The sequence below is a fragment of the Felis catus genome, chromosome B2 (genome assembly GCF_018350175.1).
Source record: "Felis catus isolate Fca126 chromosome B2, F.catus_Fca126_mat1.0, whole genome shotgun sequence".
In the NCBI taxonomy this organism is placed as follows: Eukaryota; Metazoa; Chordata; class Mammalia; order Carnivora; family Felidae; genus Felis; species Felis catus.
Genome location: NC_058372.1, coordinates 47,558,696 through 47,574,316, shown reverse-complemented (window position 1 = coordinate 47,574,316; position 15,621 = coordinate 47,558,696). Strand labels below are relative to the sequence as shown.

The 15,621-nt window shown below is 37.8% G+C and overlaps 1 protein-coding gene across 1 annotated transcript; it reads left to right on the top strand.

Annotated features, from left to right (window-relative positions):
- Positions 1–3,486: 3,486 nt before the first annotated feature.
- DEFB113 (defensin beta 113) lies at positions 3,487–15,552 on the top strand. The gene is made up of 4 exons (XM_045058653.1): positions 3,487–3,575; positions 3,987–4,039; positions 14,472–14,543; positions 15,326–15,552. The coding sequence occupies exons 1-4, from the start codon at positions 3,487–3,489 to the stop codon at positions 15,550–15,552; spliced, it is 441 nt and encodes a 146-aa protein (XP_044914588.1).
- Positions 15,553–15,621: the final 69 nt, after the last annotated feature.

Here is a 15,621-nt window from a genome sequence, read left to right as displayed (position 1 = left end):
AAGGATACAAAAATACTGATTTGAAGTGACACATGCACCCTGATATTTATAGTAGTGTTAACAATAGTCAAATTATGGGAAGATCCCAAATGTCTATTGACTGGTGAATGGATAAACTGTGGTACATATACACAATGGAATATTACCTAGCCATCAAAAAGAATGAAATCTTGACAGTTGCAACAACATGAATGGAGCTAAAGTGTATTATGCTGAGTGCAATAAGCCAGTCAGAGAAAGACAAATACCATATGTGGAATTTAAGAAATGAAACAGATAAACAGAGGGCAAAAAAAAAGAGAGAGAGAGAGAGAGAGAGAGAGGCAAACCATCAAACGGACAACTATAGGGAAAAAAACTGAGGGTTGCTGGAGGGCGGTGGGTGGGGGATGGGTTAATTGGGTGATGGGCATTAAGGAGGGCACTTGTGATAAACACTGTGTGTTATATGTAAGTGATGAATCACTAAATTCTACACCAGAAACTAATGTGACACTATGTGTTAACTAACTAGAATTTAAGTAAAAACTTGAAACTGAAATGAATAAATAAATATAAATTATATAGTTCAGGGATTTGGGAGTCTAATCTAAATCTAAGCTAATGTAAAAAGAGTAGCTATGTAACTAAAAGGAGGGATTCAGTGCTCTAAAGGATGCAGCACCAACAACTGTGTGTCATATATACATACACACATATATATACACACACATATAAGAATGGTATAGGGTGATAAAAAAACATATGCTTTGATCCTCTACCCTCACACACACATACACAGATGTAAACACACAAGCCTGCCTAGATTCAGGTCACATTTTGACAACTATGAATTTTTTTTTAATGTTGTAAAAGAAAACCAATATCTCTTTCTTCCTGATAGCAATTCAGTGGGCATGACTCTCAAAAACTCTACATTTTCATTTCCTCTAGTTGCTGATTTTTCCAAATAATGGCCAAATAATGACTGCACGGTGATCAAAAGTCCTTCACTGCCACAGAAGGCAAAGCATTTTAGTAACTCTCTACCTTTGGCTGCCAGGCTGGGGCTGGTGTCATGCAGGGTGCTTTCACAGAGATCTTCAAAACCAACCATTATACCTTGCACAGTTTCACCATGGTTCTCTTTGAACTTCTGCTTTACCGCAAAGTATTTTTTCACTGCCGTAATGTATATCAGCCTTAGGATACTCACTGGCAATTTGAGCCTAAATTATTTATTACGAGATGCCAATGTTGTAACATATAATAAATTATATTCTTGGGCATATTAATCATTTTTCTTGGCCTGACAAGTTCCCATTTACATGGGAAGCCAAGCTGTAAGGAATTTTCCTTTGATAAGAAAAGTCCAAAGTTAGACCCCTTTTCTTATCTTTTTCGGGAATGTTTCATGTAAAGGTCCTGGCTTTTATTTATTTATTTTTTCCAACGTTTACTTATTTATTTATTTATTTTATTTTTGGGACAGAGAGAGACAGAGCATGAATGGGGGAGGGGCAGAGAGAGAGGGAGACACAGAATCGGAAACAGGCTCCAGGCTCTGAGCCATCAGCCCAGAGCCCGACGCGGGGCTCGAACTCACGGACCGCGAGATCGTGACCTGGCTGAAGTCGGACGCTTAACCCACTGCGCCACCCAGGCGCCCTGGTCCTGTCTTTTAAATAGATCGCCTTTCCACATTCATGCATGAGACTTCACATCATTGGGCAAAACAATACTTCGAATATTAAAAAAGAAAAAAAAAACCCTCAGAGATTTCTGGTTCTGGTAACAGGGCAGACAGAGAGGGAATTCAGAACCCTTACTGAATAGCCAGAAGTTTTAGACAAAGTGCAATTTTAAAATTGTTACTACTTGTGTTCATCAGAATGAGCTAACTCGATATACCAGACAAAAGAGGAAACCAAAAGCTAGAGTGACAAAGGCCAGAGGTGAGGCAGCCCAATGTAGGGTGGAGGCAGGGAAAGTCCAAGGAACCCAGCAAAGGTCTTGCTCTTCTACAACTAGGTTGTGAGAGACATGGTCACAGTTCTTCTATGCAAGGCAGAGAATTGGAAAAAACAAAACAAAACACTGTTTATGATAGTGACATGAAATGTTATAGTTGTCACATTGAGGATGTGTAGGAAATGAAGAATGTATAGATACCCCATTTGGGGAACTTGAAAAATGAGTCATTAAGCTGGCCAGGAGAAGAAGAGCCTAGACTTTAGCCGGAGCAGCAGTGGTAGCAATAGAAGCAGTGGGGAGAGGTGATCCCCTGATCTGAGAAGATGACAGGTACAAAATTACTGAAATAGCAATGACTGTCAGGGCCGTGAACACACAGCGGAGTAGTAAGTCAACTCACAACGTGGTGAAGATTGACGAGCCACTTCAAAGGAGAACATAATTGGACATCAAACAGAATGCAAAAGCCACAGAAGGACCCTGTGGAGGACAGAGGAGACCTGTGGGCTGATGTCCCAAAGTAGAATGTCTATGACCCAGAGACAGGTTATCCAACAAATATCACCCACGTAGTTCCAATTTCCACAAGTAACTATGCTAGCTGGGAAGATAGTTTAAAAAACAAGGGTAATTAAGTTTTTCAATAAAAACCGGAGATTCAGAGATCAAACACTTAAAACCACTACCCAGCAGACTGCCAGGGAATCAATAACAAACTTAACATCCTTGAAAACCACTAAGCTTTGGATGACACAATGAAGGTTCTCTTTAGTTTTTCTGAAGTATGTTGGGGGAGTTTTCAAGCTGTCGTCCTCCTTGGTAAGCCACAGATTTGATAATCTTCTACGATTCAGTAAACCGAACTGTGAGCCACATGGATGAACTATAAATATGGATATGTCTCTTTTCCCAAACTCTAGAGAGCTTCGTATATATATATATAATCTCATTGTTTCTTGCTTTAAGAAACCACACCTACCATGGGAATTTATTTCTAACATTTTCTTCTTTTTGGCACACATTTCTGCTAAAAATAACAACCAAAAAAAGGGCGTTCTTGAAGTTCTATCCAGGTGACTATATATGAACCAAGTAATAGGGCTGATAAAGAATCCAGGATTAATTCAGAAGGACAGGGCTAAATTTGTGACTGAGAACATTAGGATTGAAAGAGTTGGGAGCTAGCTCTAAGATTACTGTCAAACAGTAATCCTTTAACTTTTAATATCTTTAACCTTCACCTGATATAGAAACTGAAATTTAAATCACTATTTTATTTTCACTGGTAATATCTCTTCTCCACTACCAACTCTTGTTAAAGGTTTTCCTTTGCATATTATAAGAAAAAAATCTGAAGAAATCTGTACCCTTCTCCAATTGATTTTTTTTCCCCGCTCTGAACTGCTACTCACCTCACTGACTAGAGGGGAGAGAGTAACTGGAGAATTTCATTTTCCTAAAAACTGTAACCAAAGCCCATGTTATATTTCTGCACCTGTTTCAACTTCCACTACAATAAAACATACATTGATGATGGATGAAACAACAATTGTTATTGCACCAGTGTACCTCTGCTCTCCCATTATCACTGCACCCTGCGGAGCTCTCTTCACAGGACACCTGTGTGAGAGAGGACCTGAAGCACAACCCTGCTGAATGAGTGCCTGCTTAGACATGTGCACAAGGGCCTCCTTACTCAGGGTGCTCCACAGACCAAGGGCATTTATAGCATGAGAGAGCTTGTAAGTAATGGAACATCTCTGCCCTGTCCCATATCTGCTGACATAGAACCTACTTTCCCATGAGAACCCAGGGTATTCACATGCACATTTGAGTTCAAGAGACACAATCCTAACAGCACGCTAGAATTGCATCCACCTACCAGTCAAGCTGTATGTTATTCCGCCCCTCTCTCTTCCTCCTTTTTCTTCTCCCTCCCTTGCCCCTGAAGCATTTATTCTCATCTCTCAACTAACCTGCAATTTCTCCATGGTGGAATCTTTGTTTTTTTGGTTTGTTTTTTTTTTTTCCAGCGTGTTAGATGGCAACATTGTTGGAGGATATCCATGTCCCCTGAAGTGCACAGGTATCATGAGATAAAAGGAACACTTTCTGCTCTAAACTCCCACATGGCTCTGTATAACATGTTGTCAGATTGTTCCTTAAGGAAGCACAGGGAGTTCAACCCAAGGCAACCAGAAGCGAGGAGGAGAGGACAGACACTTACCAATGATCAGTGATCTGGCAAGAGGTTAATATGCCAGGCACAGGCTCTCCTTATCTGTGGTCAGATCTTAGAGGTAGGAGTTTCGGCAGGTCCCCAGAGAGGATAACTGAGTAAAACCGTGGGAGGAGTAAAGTGCAGGGAGAACGATGGAGAGGAAGCTGATGAGACACTTCATCTGAGCCACGATCTTTTCCCTCACAGACCACTGAAGTAGTCTCCAAACTTACTTCCCTCCCTACCCTCGCTCCTGCTCCCTTCCAAACAGTTCTATGAGCCAAAGTGAACTCATAAACTCTTAAATGGCTTCCATCAAACATATAATAAAATCCACCACTTCACCGTGGCCTAAAAAAGCCGGATGAGACGGATCGCCTCCCACTCCCTGACCGCCCCTGCTACTGCTCACGCCATCCCTCACCAAGCGCTAGGTCATCGGCCTGCATGTTGTTCCTCACCCACCTTATGCTGTCAGGAATATCTAACTTCGTGTCTCTGCAAGGGACCCCCTTTGTAGGCCACCCTCTTTTCAGGGCAGTAGAATTCATCGTTGACCATTTATTACAGTGTCTCTCTTGATAGTCTCTCTCCCTCCTAACACTCTTAAATTTGAGAAGAGCAATTCAATCTGAAAATTAAGTCCCAGGTATGGCTGTGACCAGGCTTATCTTGCCAAGTGATTTCTTTGAGTCTTGAGTTGTACCAATGAATAGTAAAAACTCAGTAACTTTTTTTTTTTAATATACCTTATTGTCAAATTGGCTAACATACAGGGTTTAAAGTGTGTTCTTGGTTTTTGGAGTAGATTCATCCCTTACATACAATACCCATCCCAACAAGTGCCCTCCTCAGTGCCCAATGTTCATCCCAATAAGTGCCCTTCTCAATGCCCATCACCCATTTTCCTCTCTCCCTTGCCCTTTCTCCCATCAACTCTCAGTTTATTCTCTGTATTTAAGAGTCTCTTATGGTTTGCCTCCCTCCCTCTCTGTTTGTAACTATTTTCCTCCTTTCCTTCCCCCACTGTCTTCTGTTAAGTTTCTCCAAATCCACATATGAGTGAAAACATATGATATCTGTCCTTCTCTGACTAACTTATTTCACTCAGCATAATACCTTCCAGTTCCATCCACATTGCTGGAAATGGCATGATTTCATTCTTTCTCATTGCCAAGTAGTATTCCATTGTACATATAAACTACATGTTTATCCATTCATCAGTTGACAGACATTTAGGCTCTTTCCATAATTTGGCTATTGTTGAAAGTGTTGCTATAAACCTTGGGGTACACGTGCCCCTATGCATCAACATTCTTATATCCCTTGGATAAATTCCTAGTAGTGCTATTGCTGGGTCATAGGGAAGTTCTATTTTTAATTTTTTGAGGAACCTTCACACTATTTTCCAGAGTGGCTGCACCAGTTTGCAGTCCCACCAACAGTGCGAGAGGGTTCCCATTTCCTTACACCCTTGCCAGCATCTGTAGTTTCCTGAGTTGTTAATTTTAGCCACTCTGACCAGTGTGAAGTGGTTTTGATTTGTATTTCCCTGATTATGAGAACTCTGTAACTTCTAAAGTTATTAATAAGTATCTTCTTTGTCAGGTTTGTGCATTATGTCATTTAACATGCAGTAGAAGTCAATAAGTTTGACTTATACTTGATATTAAAACACCATCTTATAGATAAGGAAACTGGATCTCAAAAAAAGATCACTTAATAAAAGCATGCTTGAGGTTCAACTCCAGGTTTTGCTAATGTCAGAGAATAGGATCGTTCTACTCTGAAGATCAGTCAGTCTAGTCGAGGGGTCCTGATGAAGGTGATTTGTCAGGGGTATGAATGACCAGAAGTAGAGAACTGTATACCAGAGAAATACTTTATAAATCTTGTTTCTTCATTTCTGAGAGTCTGTGGACCACTTTTCAAGGGATGTGAGCATATGGATGACAGCTTTCTATATTCTTCAGTTTGGTTTCAGCTCCTAAAATGCATTCTTACCATGTGACCTCATACTAGTTTGCTGGAGCACAGTAAAACATAGAGGGTCAGAGAGCAAAGGGAAGAGGCATTAATTTAGGTCAGATCAAGTACTCATATTTGTCATTTATCCTCACATCACCTATACAGGTGACTATTTTTATTTCCAATACCCCTAATAAAGTTAGACTCAGAATGGAAACACCCCTTTGCACAAGGGCCGCATGGCCAGAAAGTAGTAAAGTGTCATCCACACTGAAGTCTGTCCATAGTATTACACAGCCTCAATAGAGGGTTTGGACATGCCCACTGAAGGGTCTTCATGTTTTCCTGGGCCTGGTGGGGAGAGAACCATGCTTCATTCTGCATTCCAGGAAGGACATAAATAGAGCGAAGGCCATGATGAGACTGATTGTACAAAGGGAAGAGATGATATAGATGAGTTTACTGTGACAAGAGGTGAGTGTGACTAAATCAGGGGTTTGATGGGGCACCTAGGTGGCTCAGTCGGTTAAGCGTCCAACTCTTAGTTTTGGCTCAGGTCAGGATTTCACGTTTTCAAGCCCCACATTAGGCTCTGCACTGGCAGCACAGAGCTGCTTGATATTTTCTCTCTCCCTTGTTCTCTGCCCTTCCCCCAGTTGCACTAAACTTAAAAAAAAATTAAGAAATAATAAATCAGTAGCATCAGACCTGCCTAAGCATAGGAAAGGTTTGAGGGGATTCATTTAAAAGTGCAAATTTCTGAACCACACCCCTGAATAACAGAATGAGACTATTCAGGGGTGGTGCCTAAGAATGTGTGTTTTTTTGTTTTGTTTTGTTTTGTTTTTTGTTTTGTTTTGTTTTAAATAAGGAGGCCTCGGGGCGCCTGGGTGACTCTGTTGGTTAAGTGTCCAACTTCAGCTCAGGTCATGATCTCACCGTCCGTGAGTTCGAGCCCCGCGATGGGCTTTGTGCGGACAGCTCAGAGCCTGGAGGCTGCTTTGGATTCTGTGTCTCCCTCTCTCTCTGACCCTCCCCTGTTCATGCTATGTCTCTCTCTGTCTCAAAAATAAATAAACTTTAAACAAAAATTTAAAAGAAAATAAATAAGGAGGCCTTTCTAAATATATATAATTTATTTATTTAATGTTTTATTTATTTAATTTTGACAGAGAGAGAGAGATGGGTAAGGGACAGAAAGAGAGGGGGACAGAGGATTGGAAGCAGGCTCTGTGCTGACAGCAGCGAGACTGATGTGGGTCTCACGAACTATGAGATCATGATTTGAGCCAAAGTTGGATGCTTAACCAACTGAGCCACCCAGGTGCCCCTTTTCTTTCTTTTCTTTTATTATTCCAATGATTCTAAAAATTAAGATGTTCAGAGAACCACTGATTCAGCTAATTCTTCTGCTTTTCCTGGTCATGAATTCACCATTTATTTTTAGTCAGTCAGTCAATTACCATTTACTAAAGGTTAATAGCTTTAGTTCCATGCTATAAATGGAGACATAAAGAAATTAAAGAAACTCAGTATTGCCCTTTCAGAGATTTGTTCATTCTCAAATTCATTGATTCTAGTGTAGCAGGTAAGAAGACCTTGGGTTCAAGAATCAGACTGCTTTAAAGTCTAATGTCACCAATGGTTAGTTACTAGCACTGCAAAGTCCCTGTTACAGGGACTTTAACAAGATACTAAATGAATGCCTCTAAGCCTCGCTTGCCTCATTGTGCAATGATGATAACACAACTACTTCATAAGGTTGTTGTTGTGTTTAACTGAGGTAATAAATGTAAAACGTTCAGGTATTATATTTAGCAAGTGTTCAACACATATTCACTATTACTTATTGGGCATCTATTGAGAAAGAAACCTTTTGTTACATGTAAATCATAAAATAGAAAGTGGAGTTGTAAAGGATACCCTTTGTGTATAGTCTACCAATTTTTCCAGAAACACTCTTGGCTCTCCTTTATACAAGCTGTATGTGGAAGGGTAAATCACAATTAATTTTTAAAGCTTAGGAAGACAGAACATTAGTTTATTTTCCCCTCATCATCTTCCATACCCACAAAAAGGGAAAGAAATGGATAAAAACTCTGTGAATTGGTCTCTCATCTCTTAGGATTAGAAACTGAACTGTGAGGGTGCCTGGATGGCTCAGTCAGCTAAACATCCGACTTCGGCTCAGGTCATGATCTCACAGTTGGTGGGTTCGAGCCCCACATCGGACTCTGGGCTGACAACTCAGAGCCTGGAGCCTGCTTTGGATTCTGTGTCTCTCTCTCTCTCTGCCCCTCCCCTGCTCATACACTCTCTCTGTCTCTCAAAAATAAACATTAAAAACGATTTCTTAAAAGAAACTGAACTGTGTATTCTGACATTCACTTTCTCAGAAGTGCCATTTTCTAATTTTTTTAGTTAGATAAATGATAAACATTGCAATTGCTACTATAATTGTATCTCAATCTCCATTCAGCAAGTACGTATTAAATGACTCTTCTATCCTAAACTTCACTGTATAGCTGTCAAAATCCCTACCCTCATGAAATTTACATTCCAGTGGAAAGTAGCAGTTAATAATAATAAGAGCAGTAATAGTAATAATACTCATACCATACTATAGGAGTAAATAATAAAAAAAGCCATTAATGAACCAAGCTAATTTCAAATAAAGGCAAATGAGGAACACCAAAAAAAATTGGAATAAAGTAAAGGTCACTATTATTAGATTAGACACCAAAAAAGCTTTCAGAATCTCTGATAAGATGACATGAGCAGCAGAGACAAGAATAAGACAAATCAACTGTGATTCTGGGTAAAAGGGTGAAGGACTTGAAAGATGTGATGGAAATACTTGATAATGAGTCCTGAATATCACATATCAATACATAAAATACACAAGCAAACACACACACACACACACACACACACACACACACACACATCAAAAATCCTACTGAAGAAAGAATATTACAGTTGAGTGAGTTTAAAGTAACATGTATTCAGTGAGGAGATAAGTCTTCATCTGAGTAAAATTAGAATTGACACAGAGAAGTGGATCATATGCAAAACATGTGAAATGAATATTAATGACTCTTGAATTTATAACCCATTACTTAAAATTCACTCAGATGTAAGAAGATGAGGCAAATAATAACATGTATCACAGTAGATAATCAATACTCTATTTTCAAAATTAAAATGTAAAACTTTGATCACTACACTAATTTCCTTGTAGCAGGATTCTCGCACAGAGAGTCATGACACTGAGGCTTTTCTTTCCAGGAAGCAACTTTATTCCTGCTGGCACTGCTCAGTTGGATTCGTACCCAAAGAACAGAGCTGAATGCCACGTGGTGTAGTTTTTTATATGTATTTTCTACTTCTTTGTCTCTCGTATATGGTAACACACACAAACATGTAGTCTGATTAAGTGGTCTCATGTTACAAGTTCATGAAGGATATTGTCATGTATGTGCATAGCCAGGGTATCTTGAGGTTTTTTTTTTCTTTTTTTCTTTCTTTTTTTTCCCCTGGGGTGGGGACCCTACCACATCCTTAGTGTGAGATAGCTGTCTGATATATAATACCAGAAAGTAATAAGCACATTCTGACAGTTACAGAATGCCATTGGTCTATAACCATTAAATTCAGTGATGGTCTGATAAACACATATTAAGAGGAGGCATCACTAACAATAAGAAATATATTTTCATTAAGCAAGTATTGCTTAAACACCTTAAGCATTGTTTAAGCAATGGTTACTGGATACAGTTTCAGGTTAATATTTCTAAATCATATATGTGGTCATTTTTTTGAAAGATGATTCTTGAGTAATGGGGTAGTACAAAAAAATGTTTGGTGAACTATAAATTTGTTCTCCAGATCAAGACAGAGCATACAAGCCAACAGATACTGGATAACATTATCTCATGAGACCATATATTCTAATAGTTATCTTTAAGGTTGACTTAAAATTTAAAGTTTAAGACTCTTAACAATAGAGAACAAACTGATGGTTACCAGAGGAGGGGGAGATGGCTATATAGGCAATGGGGATTAAGGAGTGCACTGGTTGTGATGAACACCAGGTGATATATGCAAGTAATGAATCACTACATTGTACACCTGAAACTATTATTACACTGTATGTTAACTAACTGGAATTTGAATAAAAACGTAAAAATGAATAAATAAATAAAATTTATACCATTGCCTTTCACAGCCATTTATGGCTTACTATAGAACAATAGCTGCAAGTTGCACCAGAGTTCTGCATGAGAACTTGTTTTTGACTCATCCTCAGTGAGAATTCATAATAGGCCATGGTCTCCTCTACTCCTTAAAATGTCAAGGGAGACTCAGATTTGGTTGGAAAGATAGTTGCTGGGATGAAAGGAAAGATCAGTTTCTGCTATTCTCCAACGTCTCTCTAGATTCTCCTAAAAATAATCTCCCATGAGTGTTTTCTCTACAAAGTTCCTGCATAATAATAATGGTTTAGAGTGTGGGCTCTAAAAGTAGACCATTTTCAATTTCATTCTGACAGCTTTACTAGTTAGTGGTTGACTTTGGATAAGTTCCTTAAGTCTCTATGTGCCAGTTTCCTTGTATCTGAAAATGGGGCTAAAGATTATTCCTACTTTCTAGGACTTTCATGAGATTTAAACACACTCTACTTATAAATTACACAGAAAAGTGCCTTGCACATAATAAGCATTTAATAGATGTTTTCAACGTGCAGCAGGATCAGACAGGACAGAGAGGCTAAGCTTCTGGGACTCATGGCTTCTCAATGTATGAACCATCAGTAATTAATACAGGTGGCATAAGAGCTTTTTATAGTGGAAAGATGTAGAAAATGTAGCAGAAGATCCAGCCACTGACATCTAAGCAATCTTTTGGTTTTTAGTAATTTAATTCTCCTTGTCCTCATCTGTAAAGAGGTTTTATGATTCTTACCAATTTGAAAATTTCCAAAAGTGCCAATCAATCTGCCCACTGGTGTATAAAATTAAGCTTTGAAGCCATCAGTGAAATGAAATATAGAATTTTGGGGGTTGGTGGCAAAATAATTCATGGTGTCTGGTAGTGAAGAACCAAGAATGGAAATGGCATCATAGTTTTACAATGAAAGAGACCTTAGTGCTGTTGTAGGCTCTTATTTCCTGTAACTTTGTGAAAGCTAAGCCTCAGTGCCAGAGCAACAAATCAAGGCTTCATGCAGGGTGGTAGAAAGTGCCAAGTTTTTATTGCAAACTCCTGTAGGAAAATAGCGTTTCATTTTTATTTTCTCTTGACCTGCTCTCTCCTTAACATCATACACTTTTCTAGCATTCTCAACACATAGGCCTTGGCCTGGAAATGCTCCCTTGGTGAGCACATATCAACATCAAATCCCTAAAGCCTAGCCACATGCTTTTCACCAAGAACCTACAACTTCAAGGGTCCTGATCTGTGGCTTTGAAACATATAGTTATTAGCTTTAATCATCTAATCTTGTAAAAAAAAAAGTAAAGACATTTTCTCATCTAAGAATCCAAAATTCTTACTTAAGAGAAAGTATGTTGGAGTTACTCATCTTACCGTTTGGTTCATGTACCTCAGGTCAACTCTCTCCCCCTTAAAAAAATAAAATAAAATAAAAATAATAAAATAAAAAAATCATAACCCATCTGTTATCTTCTCTTTTTCTTAATCACTACTTGCAATCCCATTTTTGTCTTTTTCTCTATACTTTGTTCCTGTCTTTCTCCCTAAAAACAATTTTTTTTTAATTAGTAGAAATCTAGAATCTGGATCTGTCTCAAATAAAGACCTACAACATTTATTTTAAGCAATAAATCAATATGTTCTCTCCTATGCATCTAGTTTGGTTCTACTTCTATTACTTCCTTGCTAGAATTGAGACAAGAATCATTCAGATTCTTGTCTTTGTTTTGTGTGATTCACATGTCATTAGGTACAATGGCACATTTCAACAAAGAGAGAAAAGAAGACTATCCGATCTATAAGAGTTTGGCTGATGTCCAGCCTGATAGGAGTGGCTTACTTTAGACGGATGGAATGGACACAGCTATAATGTATGAGCTAGGTCATCTTCTTATTCATGCCATCACTATGCTAATGTGTTTTCATATTTCATTATTTTTTTATTCTATTTTTCACATCTGTTAGTTCGTTCTGCTTATATACAATAGGTCTTAGTAAATCTCCAGCAGTTTAAAGTGTCGTTTTTTGAGAAGGAAATCTTGCCATTTGCAACTACATGGATGGAACTGGAGGGTTTTAGACTAAGTGAAATTAGTCAGAGAAAGACAAATGTCATATGACTTCACTCATATGATTACTTTAATATGCAAAACAGATGAACATAAGGGAAGGGAAGCAAAAATAATACAAAAACGGAGGGGGGACAAAATATGAGACTCTTAAATATGTAGAACAAACAGTGTTGCTGGAGGAGTTATGGGAGGGGGGATGGGCTATGGGTAAGGGGCATTAAGGAATCTACTCCTGAAATCATTGTTACACTATTGTTGTACTAACTTGGATGTAAATTAAAAAAATAAATGAACTATTAAAAAATAGAAAAACACTCACTAATTGAAGATAAATAAATAAATAAATAAATAAATAAATAAGGTGTCTTTTTCGGTGTGTTTAGTAAGAAGATATTAAGAAAATAGATTTTCCATGATTTATCCATAAATATATAAGCACCTTTTGATAAGAAATGAAGCAGAGAGGGGCGCCTGGGTGGCGCAGTCGGTTAAGCGTCCGACTTCAGCCAGGTCACAATCTCGCGGTCCGGGAGTTCGAGCCCCGTGTCAGGCTCTGGGCTGATGGCTCAGAGCCTGGAGCCTGTTTCCGATTCTGTGTCTCCCTCTCTCTCTGCCCCTCCCCCGTTCATGCTCTGTCTCTCTCTCTGTCCCAAAAATAAATAAAAAACGTTGAAAAAAAAATTAAAAAAAAAAAAAAGAAATGAAGCAGAGAATTAACAAACTAGATTACTTTTAAAACCCAGATTATAGACTATCCTTATAATTTGTTTTTCCCCAATGACAGAGAGAGTTAGAACATAAATCATTAAATTGTAAGGATATATCTTTTTGGATTTTCACATCCAGTCAAAGTATTTATATGTATATGTAAATTATCTTATAAAGCACATATTTAATTCTTACCTTAAACCTCTAAATATAACTGGTTTTACCAATCCAGGCTTCAAAGAGAGAATCTTGAGGTTCAGTTAGTGAATATTGGTCTCAAATCTATAGCTAGTAAACAGAAGAGCCAGGAGCCAGGATTATTTCTGCCTCTAAATCCAGGGCTCTTTGAACTTTTAGCACACTGCTTTCCCCTGTGAATGATGAAGCCCTATGAGTAAGTTACTACATGTAAGGAATTATTATTCTTATAGAATCACTATGGTAATTTTTAATGTAATAGTGCTAAAACTATGTTATAGAAATATTTTCTTTTTATAGAAAAATTGCATCCCAGAAACTGGTGTAGGTCATGTATACAGAGAATAACTTCACATGATAAACACCCTTTTACTTAATCAGTTATGAGAGTGGAAAAAGTGAGAGCATAGACTCTGGCATCACATTAGCTTGGAGTCCACCTCTGCTTTACCAGCCACTGCGTGTCTGATTTGAAGCACTTACATAACCCCTTTGTGCCTTAACTGGAAAACAAGAAGTTCCTATGTCATAGAATTTGTCATGAAGATTAAGTTACTTACTTAATCTATATAAAATGCTAGAACACTGTATGCCTGGCACATAATAGACACTCAAAAAAGCATGTGACTGAAAATATAGGTAAGGTTGATTATATGCTTTCAAATAAAAAATTTAGGGGCACCTCGGTGACTCAGTTAAGTAGCCAACTCTTGATTTCAGCTCAGGTCATGATCTCATGGTTGTGAGATCGAGCTCCATGTCAGGTTTTACACTGACAGCACAAAGCCTGCTTGGGATTTTCTCCCTTCCTGTCTCTCTGCCCCTCCCCTGCTCTCTCTGTCTCTCTCAAACTAAAAAAAAAAATTTAAAAAAATTAAAATGACTTTCACCCTACTATTTCTTGTATAACTGAAAATGAGTTCACATTTGGCTCGTTGAGGTCATAACAGATCTACGTCCACTATTCTGTTTGTTGCTATTACACAATACATGAATATGTGCTCAATCTTGAAAGGCAGCATTAATCAGAATGGTAATCACCCTGAGAAGGCTATAAAAACAAGAGTTCATCTATCTTTTATCAAAGAATAGCACAACCTTCAGACATTTTGACGTCTATCTCAACTTCACCTAAGTAACAATATCAACAGTGAAGATACTTTGTATTTTCCTGACCTTTGTCTTCACTGTGTCTTGTGGTCCATCAGGTAATATTTGCTAATAGGGAAAAGGAGGGAAGAACAAAATGCTTTTTTATAAATGCTTTACTCTGGCAAGAAAAGAAAAGAAAAACAAGTAAATTGTTAGGAGATTCCACATGAACTTAAAATGCAATTGACTCTCTTTTGCATGAAAGAAGAAATGAGTGGAACTGACAGTTGAGAGGATAAAGGCAAAAAAAAAAAAGAAAGAAAGAAAGAAAGAAAGAAAGAAAGAAAGAAAGAAAGAAAAAGAAAAGAAAAGAAAAAGAAAAAAGAAAAATTCCCAAGATGTAGAATTAAGAATTAAATCTGTTTGTTATTTTGTTTGATGAGACTATGACTTCTTACACACTTCCTACTGCCTTCTCTTTTTAAATGTAATTTAATGAACTAATACTATAGCTGTTGTCAAAATTAAGCTTTCTACAACTGGTCCAGTAACTTGTGGGGGAGAAGGGATGTTGGAGGTGGATGGCTATTTAGAACACAAAACAGGTAGATTATTTTTTCGACATCCTTTTCACTTTACTCTTGAGGAAGCATGTGCAGATTAGATATTTAATGATATTCTATTTTTTAAAAGCTAGGCAAAAGAAATATTGTTGGATAAATATTCATATTGTAAAAATGTGTAGGGGATAAAATCTATCTTTTTAATACAGTTGCCTGGACATGATTTTAGAAACCAGATGGTTTCATTCTATACTTGAAACAGCTTTATTTATCTATCCAGTTATCTATGCAAGGGGAGTAAATTTGTATTTATGATCATATATACTTTTTCCTAGTTTCACAGAAAAAAACAAAAGAAGATATAGACAGAAAAAGAGAATGTTACCTTGTCCGTGGTGCCTGCAAGACTTCATGCAACAGATGGGAATACATATATAATTACTGCAATACTGAGCCCTGCTGTGTTGTACGGGACTACCAAAAGCCAGTCACTAAACACATCACTACTAGTTCATACAGAGTAAATCATAAGTCCACTATACCACACAAAATTAAATTGTAACACCACTATTAATAAAAATGAACTTTCCTACTTTTTTGAATCTATTTTCACGTGAGTGTCTTTTGGCCT

Excerpts from the sequence above, each read along its gene's own strand:
- DEFB113 (XM_045058653.1), top strand. The coding sequence starts at position 3,487 with ATGGATGAAACAACAATTGTTATTGCACCAGTGTACCTCTGCTCTCCC. Across the intron at positions 4,040-14,471 it reads ATGTCCCCTGAAGTGCACAG|TAACAATATCAACAGTGAAG; the intron begins GTATCATGAGAT and ends ACTTCACCTAAG. Across the intron at positions 14,544-15,325 it reads TGTGTCTTGTGGTCCATCAG|TTTCACAGAAAAAAACAAAA; the intron begins GTAATATTTGCT and ends ACTTTTTCCTAG.